Source organism: Anomaloglossus baeobatrachus, chromosome 2 (genome assembly GCF_048569485.1).
Source record: "Anomaloglossus baeobatrachus isolate aAnoBae1 chromosome 2, aAnoBae1.hap1, whole genome shotgun sequence".
Lineage (NCBI taxonomy): Eukaryota > Metazoa > Chordata > Amphibia > Anura > Aromobatidae > Anomaloglossus > Anomaloglossus baeobatrachus.
The window spans coordinates 239,444,241-239,456,845 of NC_134354.1; the positions used below are offsets into that span (position 1 = coordinate 239,444,241).

Here is a 12,605-nt window from a genome sequence, read left to right on the forward strand (position 1 = left end):
TAAAACGCCACGTGGGCATGGATTATATACAATCTTCATAGATTGTGCTGGGGACGCAGGACGCGTGCAGTTACGCTGCAGTGCAGATCGCAGCGTAACTGCATGCAATACGCACACGTGGGCACATAGCCTTACACACATCTTTGGGTCAGAAGCATCTAAACGTTTTTTTATTACATTTCTTTGTTTTCACAGTTGTGACCTGTCCCCCTCCAAATGCAATAACAGATGGATCATATAATCCAGATAAGGAGGAATATAATTACCAGGATTCTGTATCCTATACATGTAGAAATACAACCTTCTCACTTATTGGTGACCGGTCAATATCTTGCACACAATATGGAAACTGGAGCGCAAATCCTCCAAAATGCATAGGTATGAAAACTACGTATGGCTATTTTTTATTTTTTTTCTTTGGGGTTTTTTTTTTTTTTTTTGTATTAAAGGTAATCTGTCACCACTTTTTCGGCCCATAAGCTGCGGCCACCACCAGTGGGCTCTTATATACAGAATTCTAACATGCTGTATATAAGAGCCCAGGCCCCTGTGTAGAACATAAAAAACACTTTTATAATACTCACCTAACGATCGCGCTGCGGTGGAGTTGGGCCATATGGGCGTCTTCGTTGTCTGGTGCCGGCACCTTCTCTTTCTGCCATCTTCGTCGTCCTTCTGAAGCCTGTGTGCATGACGCGTCCTACGTCATACACACTCGCCGTTCCCGCGCAGGCGCACTACAATACTTTGATCTGCTCTGGGCAGATCATAGTGTGCCTGCTCAGGACTTCAATGCCGGTGAGTGTTGATGACGTAGGATACATCATGCACCCCGGCTTCAGAAGAAGGAAGACAAAGATGGCCGAAAGAGGCGGCAACGGACAACGGAGACGCCGATATGGCCAACCGTGCGACCGTTAGGTAAGTATTATAAAGTAATTTTATGTTCTACACAGCGGTCTTGGCTCTTATATACAGCATGTTCGAATACTGTATATAAGAGCCCACTGGTGGTGGCCGCAGCTTATAGTCACCAAATCTGGTGACAGGTTCCCTTTAAAAGGTTTTAATCTTTATAGTTCCCCTTGGGCGTCCTGAAAATTCGTCATGTACATGTTCTGTGAAGTGATATAGGCTGTATGTTGCCATTTATTTGATGGCACCACTTACTGCCTGTCCCATGGTATTGCTCAGGTTTAGCTATGGATTCCGCAACATCAGCAATAGATGGTTTCTAAGAAAACCTGTCATGTCACTAAAGGAGTTCTCCTCTTCATACATATGAGCATGGTTGATTGTCAGCCTATTGGGATCTGCTGATCAGCTGTAATCCGTGGGGAAACTTGGAAGTAAGCATTTCATTTCCTTGCAGCACGACCTCTGTGGGACTAAAACTTTACACACTGCTTACTGAAGTCAATAGGGTCTGTGTAATGCAGGACAGAACAGGTCTTCTAATAGAAATATGATCTATACCCTGGCCAAGAGATGAGGATACTGAACAGAGGGCTAACACTCTATTAAAGGGGTGGTTTGAAACTAACATTTTATTTTAATTCTAAATTCCTATTAAATATAATAATCTAATCTTTTTTTTCTAATATTCTTTAATTTAAAAAGTCCCTAATGTTCCCTCACTATGCTATTTAACTGCTTTTATTTTTTATTTTTTCACCCAGTTCCTGTTTGAGACTTTATTTGAGAAACTATCTGAGAGCTCCTTTGCCACTGTTCAATATTCTTTTTATTGCACAGTGACAGTGCACTCCCTCGACGGCTCTCAAGAGAAGTGGCAAGCCGGCAACAGAGTGCACTGTCTGTGCGCATTGTAAGAAGAAACCCGGCAAGCAGAGTAGCCTGGCTGCCACAATAATCTTAATTTCGGACCACCCATTTAATTCTTTGTATCATATGTTTCAAGGAAAAACTCTTTTTAGAAACACTATCTGCAGAACAGACAATGTACGACAGCACTGGTTTTCCCAGGGATCACCAGAATTAGTGTCCTGGCTTTCTCCCCATGCATAAAGAATATCTGTCAGCACAGAATGACCGTTAAAAGCAAGGACAGGTGCTGGGAGAACCCTTGGCGTGGCCAAACATTTAAGTGCACCTTCCCACCTAATGGTTTCCTCAATCTCCACCCCCTTCTTTCTTTGGTTGACATCTCTGGCTTGATTGAGGCAGAGAAGGGCGACAATAGATGGGAAAACACAGCGCACTGTTAAAACTAAGTACAGGCACTCTGCGCATCATGGTGTGGCCAACGTGCCTTCCCTTCTCTTGCTCTATGGAGCCAGAGCTGTCAAAGAATAGGGGAGGGTGAATATAGAGGAAAAGTCAGTATCTTAAGGGGAAAGGTGCATTTAAGTTGCTGGCCACATCATGATACACCAGGCTCCTGTACTTAGTTTGAATAGCCATGAAGTGATGAGTGTCCCCTTAAATCACCTTTTCTATTAAATTTCACTTGAATATAGTTATCTGGTAAAAAAAGAACAGGTTAATTGGAAACCTCATTCTAGTGACAGTCCCAGCAATTGTACATTTATCACCTATTCTGGGGATATAACAATAGTAAATGACCTGACGGTTCATATGGTTGAGTGCACTCAACTGTATTCCAAAAGCATATACAGCTGCACGCCAAACAGTATACCAGAAGCACACTTTGTGTTTATTGTCCATTGCTGTCCTAAATTCTTACAGATTGACAGTTGGCACAAATAGGCTTAAAGGCTGGATTTCCTCCCAATTATGCTGTGTTTTTGGTAAAAGAAGGTTTTTTATGATAGTTAAATGTTGTAAAAAAAAAAAAATGTCTGTCTTCGGATTGTTGTGTGTTTTTTTTCTTTTTTTTTTTCATTAGTTTTATGTATTTTTAAATTTTGTCTTTTTGTTCTCGTGCAGTGGTGGAATGTTCATCTCCAGATGTCGCCAATGCACAGAAATTATCTGGATTCGTTGGTCCATACACTCTAAACTATGCTGTTCGATTTCAGTGTTTATCAGGCTACACCATGACTGGAGAGTCTTCTGTAAAATGCAATGCTAGTAGTCAGTGGGACCCTCCTCTACCTACCTGCAGCAGTAAGTATTGCTTCCACCACCTTTTAGTTATTTAGTTATTTCACACAGTACTCTTAGGGGTGCTTCACGCACAGCGAGATCGCTGCTGAGATCGCTGCTGAGTCACGGTTTTTGTGACGCAGCAGTGACCTCATTAGCGATCTCGCTGTGTGTGACACTGAGCAGCGATCTGGCCCCTGCTGTGAGATCGCTGCTCGTTACACACAGCCCTGGTTCGTTTTTTTATTGTTGCTCTCCCGCTGATAAGCACACATCGCTGTGTGTGAAAGCGAGAGAGCAACAATCCTGAATGTGCAGGGAGCAGGAGCCGGCGTCTGACAGCCTGCGGTAAGCTCTAACCAAGGTAAACATCGGGTAACCAAGGTGGTTACCCGATATTTACCTTCGTTACCAGCCTCCGCCGCTCTCACGCTGCCAGTGCCGGCTCCCTGCTCTCTGCACATGTAGCTGCAGTACACATCGGGTAATTAACCCGATGTGTACTGTAGCTAGGAGAGCAGGGAGCCAGCGCTCAGTGTGCGTGGCTCCCTGCTCTCTGCACATGTTGCAGCACAGCGACGCGTGTCGTGATGATCGCTGCTGTGTTTGACAGCTAAGCAGCGATCATAACAGCGACGTACAAGGTCACTGTTACGTCACAAAAAATGGTGACGTAACAGCGACGTCGTCGCTGTCGCTTAGTGTGAACCCAGCTTTAGGCAGACCTGGTGTACATGGCTTGGAGTTATAACGCAGCAACGAAAGATTAGATCTGCTCTTATCTACTACAATGTTTGACCTTAGCTTGATGTGAATATACACATTATCCCATGGGGGGAAAAAAGCCCTCAAGCAGCTATATTAAAGGAGAAAGTCAATGCTCTTAGAAGAGGGTAGGGTAAAAACTAATGCACATAAATTAAAATTAGCTGCGACTCTAAGTCAACAGAAGCCGGATAGACTAACTTCGTCTAGATAGACTTGATGTAACCTTCATATGAAAGTGTGCACTGTATAGTTTCTACATGGCAAATGTTCTAGAAGGGTGACTGGATTCAGTCCCTTGCTGGGTGCATTGAAGATATTGGCAGGCAACAATAACTTTGTTGCCATGTTTATAGGGAAAGCAAAAAAAATGAGCAATTACTAGTAACAGTCCGATTGTACCAACCTGCCTCCCAAATTGTATAGAGCGCAAAGAGGGACCACAAAATTCATCACTCTCCTACTGGTCCAGACCACTCCTCCCCGCCATACACTACACTCTACACTCTCTTATTTCTGTCTGTCAGATCTCTCCGCATCCTTGGTTAGCCATTTACAGTGCAACTGTTGTTCTCCACTATTATATCCTCTCACATCTGCAGAAGTTCGTTAACCATTCTATGAAAGGGATATTTCCATCTCCAAGATCCTCTCCCAATATGTAGTAAATGTAGTAATAATTTTAACAAATCCCTCCAATTAGACATGTAGTATAGTTCTCCTGATATAGCAATGTCTCTTACCTCATGTGCAGGGCATTGCAGCTTATGTATCCATGGTTACGCCCACAAGCAATTAATTGTCACTTTCAGTGGTCGTAACCATAGATACTTAACCTGCAATGCCCTGCACCTGAGGTAAGAGAGACAGGGCTATATCAGGAGAACTATATTACATTTCTAATTGGAGGTATATGATAATATTATTTCTCCTACTACATATTGAGATACTGTAGGACATTGGAGATGGGAATAACCCTTTATGGACCCTATACATATTAGTCTAATCTGAATCTGCGATATGGACAGTCTAGTGTGTTTAAGGGCTGACAAAGCTCCTTCAACAGATGATATCAGGGAAGGATGTGACCGATTTTTAAGGCAGCCAATCCTTTTGTTGTCAGCAAGATAAGCCACCTCGAGAGATCGATGAACTAATAGAGAACACTGGCGTGCTTGGCAGAGTAAAGGCCACGTCTCACTAAGCGACATCGCTAGCAACATCGCTGCTGAGTCACGGTTTTTGTGACGCAACAGCGATCTTGCTAGCGATGTCGCTGTGTGTGACATCCAGCAACGACCTGGCCCCTGCTGTGAGGTCGCCGGTTGTTGCTGAATGTCCTGGACTATTTTTTTTTGGTTGTTGCTCTTCCGCTGTGAAGCACACATCACTGTGTTTGACAGCGAGAGAGCAACGATCTGAATGTGCAGGGAGCAGGGAACTGGCTTCTGCGGACGCTGGTAAGCAAGGTAAATATTGGGTAACCAAGCAAAGGCTTTGCTTGGTTACCCGATATTTACCTTGGTTACCAGCGTCCGCAGCTTCTAGAAGCGGGCTTCCTGCTCCCTGCATACGTAGCCAAGGTACACATTGGGTAACTATAAGCAAAGCGCTTTGCTTAGTAACCCGATGTGTACCATGGTTATGAAGCACAGCATCGTTACACAGGTCGCTGGTGGCTGATCTCTGATCGCTATGGAGATCTGCCTGTTTGACAGCTCACCAGCGACCATGTAGTGACGCTCCAGCGATCCCTGCCAGGTCAGATCGCTGGTGGGATCGCTGAAGCGTCGCTAAGTGTGACGGTACCTTAAGTGCTCCTGTTTGTAGGAAAGTCAGACCAGATAGCTACCTGCCGAACCATCGTTTATCCCACAGCGATCTATAATGCATGGTACGCTTTAGAATTGTTCCTTCCGTATCTTGAAAACTCTGCTCCAAGAAGGCACATGTCATGTAGCCATAGTTCATATCCTGTACATGACCGGGCCACAAATATTCCCACTCCACCCTGTTCTCATCTGACCCCTCTGTTACATCACTGTGCAGTTTATATCAGTTTTGGTGCAGATACCAGCAGAGTGACTACATCATGCAGCTTTATTCATAGTTCCCTTGGCGACACAAAAGAGTTTGTCCCTTGAACAATATTGTACCTATTGTCTCACCCCTCCCCATTCAGATAAGCGTTTATGGGCTGGGACCTCTCTGGGGGTTTCATTAATATTTTTTTTTTTTATTACTTTTCATTTTGCTAGGAGGAACTACACAAGTTGTGTAGCACTGCTGCTCAGTCAGTTTAAATTGCAGCAATCGCGCTACACCATTTTCACAGTAATGTGTTTTTATCTTATTTTTTTTTTTTTTATTTTTTTGTACCCGGCAATGAAGATTATTGAGTTTACAAATGGCTTATAGAAAAACTGATCTCCAGGTGATTCTGTTGATTTGCAGTTGCATTTGTTGTTGCTGATGGCAACATTTTACATGAAACGTTTTGATTTCTTTTTTTTTATTGCAGCTTTGGAGTAGGTGCATTGATTAAATAACGTCAATTCCAGCATTTTAAATTCTTATATTTGCTTTACAGTGTTTTACTTACAGGTTAATGTTAGATTTTGCTAACTCAGAGATAGATAGATTATAGATACAGATATGGATATCGATATGGATATATTCTTAAATCTTATCTCTCGCATTATTCTGGGAATCATATTTATTATATTGTTGCTTTACTTTTAGCTTCATTAGGGATTTGAATCTGCAAGCCTCTTATCACTTGTACTTGCACTTTATTGCTTTTTTATACTGCAATATAGCTGTATTAAAGTATACAGATAAAATCACGGTCTGCTGTTGCCCAGCCTAAGGCTGTGAAATCCAGTCCTGAGAGCTAGTACTCTGCATTTTGCTGTGGATTTGGTGCGGATTTGCGGATTTTTTTTTTTCTACAAAATGGGTTGTATCAATGAAAAAAACATTGTAAAAATGCTGCAAAGAATTGACCTGCTCTTTCTTTGAAATCTGAAGCAAAAACGCAGGTATTTGACAACAGTCAAGAAAAAAAATTGTGTGTGTGTTATTTCAGAAATCTCATAGACTTTGCTGGGACTGTAAAAAGCAGTTTTTATTAGCATGGATTTACATAAAACCAAGGCAAATCCGCAGCTAAAAAACGCGGCAAAAACGCACCAACATAGCCTAAAGCAATGTTTGCTCCATTCATTATCCATGGGATTTGGGGAGATAGTCATGTGCTTTACTTGTCTTTGTCCAGCACTCCTTTTGGCTTTGGCCAGCACTCCTTAATAAAAAAAAAACAAGTGCATCACTTACCTAATCTGCATAGTAAATTAACCTAACCGTGTCCGTACACCTCCTGTCTATGGGACTTTTGTGTTTATAACAGTAACATATTAAAATGTTTGTGAAAACTAAAATTGCCATGTATACAGTGCTCACGTCATTGTCCTACTAAAGAAAATGCTGCTTGGCTGCATTTAGTTAAATAATCAGCTTTTGTGCATGTCTGTGTCTTTAGAGTTATAGTAGCAGGTATATTAGTACTAATCCTTACTAATTTGTTATTAACACCTATTTTTTAACATCAGAAACTGTTACTCAGGCTCCAACAACCACAACAACAACAAAGGCGAAGGAAACTGAAAGTGGAGGTAAAACTCTAATCTATTGGGCAATTTGCAAAAGAATAACTAAATCCTCATAATAAGTTTATATTGAAGAAAAAGAACCAAAGCACATTTGCCTTCTATTCAAAATGATTAAATATTTTTATTATTGGCTTTATTTTTTATAATATTTTATTATTGGGTTTAGTTATTTTTTTTTTTTTTTTATATGAATCGCTGAGACCTAGTATTTCATGCTAAATCTGCTTCCAACATTATTATTGCCTCCTATACAACTTTTAGATATTTGGTTTTAGGAATGTTTCCAAATTTGTGTCCTAAGAATAGGAATCGACATTAGATTGAATATAGTGTGTTTTAAAGTTTATGAAATTGCATCCCTTGATCTGGCCTATTTGTGTATATACTTGAAGGGGTTGCCGTGCCTAAATCATACTTGTATGTATTTATTTATAAATAAACTGTTAGTTTCCCCCTTTTTTAAATTTACTTTATACTTAACAATGCATGATTATAAAATGTAAAATTATTTCTATTTTATCAGAAAGATGGTGCCCAATAGAGTTAATTATGATCACAGTGTGGTTCTGTATACATAACTGATCTTACGTGGCCGAGCATGCGCAGACAATTATTCTTCTATCAATGTAGCTAATTTATTTGTCCTGGCCAGCTCTATCTTCTAGTGCAGTAAAAAGCTAATGGTACCGTCACACATAACGAGATCGCTAGCGAGATCGCAGCTGAGTCACTGTTTCCATGACGCAGTAGCGATCCCGTTAGCAATCTGGTTATGTGTGACACCTACCAGCGATCAGGCCCCTGCTGTGAGATCTCTAGTCGTTGCAGAATGTTCCAGGCCATTTTCTTGAAAGGCGATGTCCTGCTGGGCAGGACACATGGCTGTGTTTGACACGGTGTGACAGGGTCACAGTGACTGCTGAGATCGTTATACAGGTCGCTACTGCGACCTGTATCGTTCCTGCATCGCTGGTAAGATCTGACTGTGTGACATCTCACCAGCGACCTCCCAGCGACTTACCAGCTATCCCTATCAGGTCGCATCGTTTTCGGGATCGCTGGAAAGTCGTTGTGTGTGACTGGGCCTTAAGGGGTATTATGTACATAACCTGCTGATATGATGAAAAGAACACAGATGGCTGAGCAAGTGTAGTCAAATCTACCGTAGTTGCAGAACTTGGCAGTAAAATTTGAGCTGTCCATCCTACGTGCTACCGCCTGCCTTTTTACTGCACTAGAAGACAGCAGCCGCCCAAGTCAACTTTTACTGTTGAGTGCTACCACAGAGACTGAAGAATGACTGATTGTTCATACTGGGATCACTTGTATATACACAGAACCAAATTGCAGGCATTGTTAGTAATTCTAAAGAGCACCATCCATGTAATAAAACAAAAGATCTTTATAACCATGCATTATTTTGAATACTAGAAAATAGAAGGAAAAAAAACCCAAACATTTTCCTCATTAAAAAAAAAAGTACGATGGTGAATCAACCCTTTTAATGATTTTAGAAATTGCTTTGTCATTAGATAGTATCCAGTCCAAGTGGTTTTCCACCAAAATTCATTCCACTGTAACGAGTTATTGAAAATTTCCTTTTTATTCCTGTCAAACAATATCTATCGGGTTAGTCAATCTCTTATACAAATGATTAAAAAAACAGTAGTGACAAAATTCAAGATAACAAAGAATAAAAAGCTAAACTGTACGGTATATACTCCTTTATTGTCCTGAGCTTGTGGCGTACCAGTTTAATGTTGATTACTAGACAGGGCAGAGCATTATATGATGTTGGAAGTTCTCAATCTTTGGGTGATGGAATTGCTAATTTATGTTTTAGTTCCTGCTTTGGATGCACTTAAAATTCTAATCTCTGACCTTTTGAAGCAAATTTTTATGTTTTGCTCGTAGCCAATGTTTGCATGAGTGGGAACTATGTTTTGGCTTTTCTTCCAAAAGTACAGAAGTAATAATGTGGGATGAATGGAACAATTTCAACTTTCTCAAACAATCCGGTTACCAAATGAAGTCGCAATGATTCTTCTGTACTACTTGGGAGCATGGGCTTTGTAGACAATCCGCAAAGAGATTTCAAAATCCTATGAATTTCAGTAGAAAAACCCACCTATCAAAGCCATATTTGTTATTTTTAGGTACAACTGTCAGTCAAAAACCATCAACCACAAAGAAGAAAGATGAGAATAATGGAGGTAAAGGTCAAATAAAAAAAAAAATAATTTAGCACAAGGGATAAATGCATTTGTATGATATGGTTGAGATCACGTGAATAACCTACAATGATAATTGTATCCATTTATTCAGGGTAGAACACACACACTATATAGACAAAAGTAGAGGACACACCTCTTCAATGAGTTTTGTTTTTCATTCAGTCCCATTGTAATGGAATAATAAAATCAAGCCTCTTGCCATGCAGTCTGCCTTTACAAACATTTGTAAAGAATATTATTCTCAAGAGTTCACTGAACTCCACTGAAGTCCTGTGATTTGAATGCCTCCTGTCTAACAAGTTAGTCTATAACCTTTCTTCCCTCCGAAATATTCTACAATCATTAGATCCATGAATTTACCGTCTATATCAAATTGGAGCTGGATCTCTGAACACTGAGGCATATATTGTATAAATGGCACCTGCAGTCTGCTCACTTGGTAATTGCAAATCTCTAAACCTTTGCCATAAATATCAGCACAAAAAATGTGCATATGGAACTTTGACATGGGTTTCGATCGCTAAGCAGCTACATGCAAGCCTTATATCACCAAGCACAATACCAAGCATTGGTTGGAGTGGTTTAAAATATGTCACTGCTGGATTCTGGGGAGAACTGTTCTGTGGAGTGACAAATTTTGCCTCCGTTTCTGGCAATCTGATGGATGACTCTGGGATTGGCGCATTCAAGGACAACGTTGCCTGCTTTACTTGCACTGTGCCAGCTGTAAAGTTTGATGAAACACTGCTAGTGCTGGGGCCATTTAGTTCCAGTGAATGGAAAAACTACTGCTTCAGTATATCGAGACATTTTGGACAATGTTATGCTTCCAACTTTGTGCAAACAGTTTTTGAAGAGCCTTTATTTTGCAGCATGACTGTACAGTCCTGCCCAGTATGGAAAGTAAGGGTCATAAAGGCATGATTGTAAGATTTTGGAGTGATCTGCAGAGCCCCGATCTACCGCAACCTCATCGTATACCTTTGGAATTAGGTAGAATGGAAAATAGAAGCCAGTTTTCTTGTCCCACCAGCAGTGTGTGTCATCACAAATATGGTTTTGGATAAATGGGCAAAAATTTCCAGAAAGTTCCAAATCTTCCCAACAGAGTGGACACTGTTATAGCTGTATGTAACGCTAGTGGGTGTGGATCCACTGTGCCACAGGGTGGGCTTACCCTGGAGGGGCGTGACTACTGAATGTTCACTAGAGTCTCTGATGGTAAGGATTGGTTTGGTAACTGGTACACTAATAGTCACCAGTGACCACTCCAGGGCAGTCCCCAGGACTGAACCAGCTAACCAGAGGGTCAGGGACACTGGTGCAAGGTACGGTATAGGTGGATGAAGGCAAAAGACTGTTGGACAACCCAAGGTCAGGGCAGGCAGCACAGAATTAATATATGTAGCCAAGGTCTGAAGCGGAGATGGCTGGTAGGCAAGTCAGAAAACAGGAGACAATACAGAAAGCATCTTGCAGGGATCTAGACAGAAACTGAACTAGAAACAAGATCAGGCAAGGAGTGGTGGGAGGAGCTGCCTAATGAATCCTCTACTACTTGGAGATAGGCCAATATACCTAAACTCAATGGAATTAAATGTCTGCAGAGTCTGGCCATGCCTCCCTATAGCCAGGTGGAAACTTGCCAGCAGCAGAAGGAGGCAGCTGATAGAGGCACTCTGAGGCTGGGGAGAGCAGATCTATTACCGTAGTCAGTAGGGCAGCGGTTACCACCTGTGCGAGTCACCGGCTGCCCTCATTAAGATAGGAAAATACATATATTAATGATAAGGCAGTAATCTTTTTAGGGCATGTTTCTCATGTCAGACTTGCCTCTGAAGAATTCACAATATCCTTTGTAGAAGAAAATTAGCAAACATATGAAACGTTGACTACTCCATGGATCTGCACGAAGATTCGCCCCGTTTGGTTCAGTGAGGACTTGTCCCACTAATCTGTCTCGCTTTCTGTGTGGAACACATGGTTCACATGCTCATTCTTTTTGAGTTTTTTTATTTTTATTTTTCCTGTCACAAACAAAAATCTTTTTTTTTTTTTTTTTTTTTTTTTTTTTTCTTCCCTTCCTGTGCATGAGAACAAGGGAAATGTTTTGAATGCAGACTGCTCGCAGTTGTATTAAGGAAATTGACACAGAATCTGCCCCCATCTCCTTATCTACTCTGAAGTATGTAAGTGGGGTCTTTTCAAAGGATTGTCTCCAGAATAACAGTGCAGTTTGATCAATAGATTATGTGAAACTAGGCAGATTCACAATTGGATGTGTTCACAAAAAATAATTTTTGCTGTGCTGGCATAAATCTATAATTGGACTCCAGTGCATCCTATGTGCCTGTGACAGACCATGCAGAGATACATTAGATGCTGTTCAGTCATGCTGTTGGTATTGATCTCACAGAAGATAACAAGAGGAGGGGAGGGTAAAGGCCACTTTACACGCATTGACATCGCAAACGAGCTGTCGTTGGGGTCACGGAATTCATGACGCACATCTGGCCTCGATAGCTACATCGCTATGTGTAACACCGCAGGAACAAGGAACAACATCGTACCTGTGGCCGCCGTCAATGAGGAAGGAAGGAGGTGGGCGGGATGTTACGCCCGCTCATCTCCGCCCCTCCGCTTCTATTGGGCGGTCGCTTAGTGACGCCGCATGAACCGCCCTCTTAGAAAGGAGGCGGTTCGCCGGCCACAGCAACGTCGCTAGGCAGGTAAGTATGTGTGATGGGGACTAACGATATTGTGTGCCACGGGCAGCGATTTGCCCGTGACGCACAACCAACCGGGGCGGGTGCTTTCACTAGCTACATCGCTAGCGATGTCGCTGTGTGTAAAGTGGCCTTTAGTG

General features: G+C 41.7%; 1 protein-coding gene across 8 annotated transcripts in view; it reads left to right on the forward strand.

The window, feature by feature from the left end:
• The window catches only part of LOC142291292 (complement component receptor 1-like protein), a 99,201-nt gene that overhangs the window by 47,925 nt on the left and 38,671 nt on the right, over positions 1-12,605 (forward strand). For 6 of the 8 annotated variants that reach the window (XM_075335719.1, XM_075335718.1, XM_075335720.1 and 3 more), the window contains exons 6-9: positions 196-378; positions 2,911-3,090; positions 7,446-7,508; positions 9,662-9,718. In XM_075335719.1, coding sequence (XP_075191834.1) covers positions 196-378; positions 2,911-3,090; positions 7,446-7,508; positions 9,662-9,718 — 483 coding nt within the window. The remainder of the gene's footprint in view (positions 1-195; positions 379-2,910; positions 3,091-7,445; positions 7,509-9,661; positions 9,719-12,605) is intronic. The other 2 variants (XM_075335721.1, XM_075335724.1) reach the window with 2 other exon arrangements.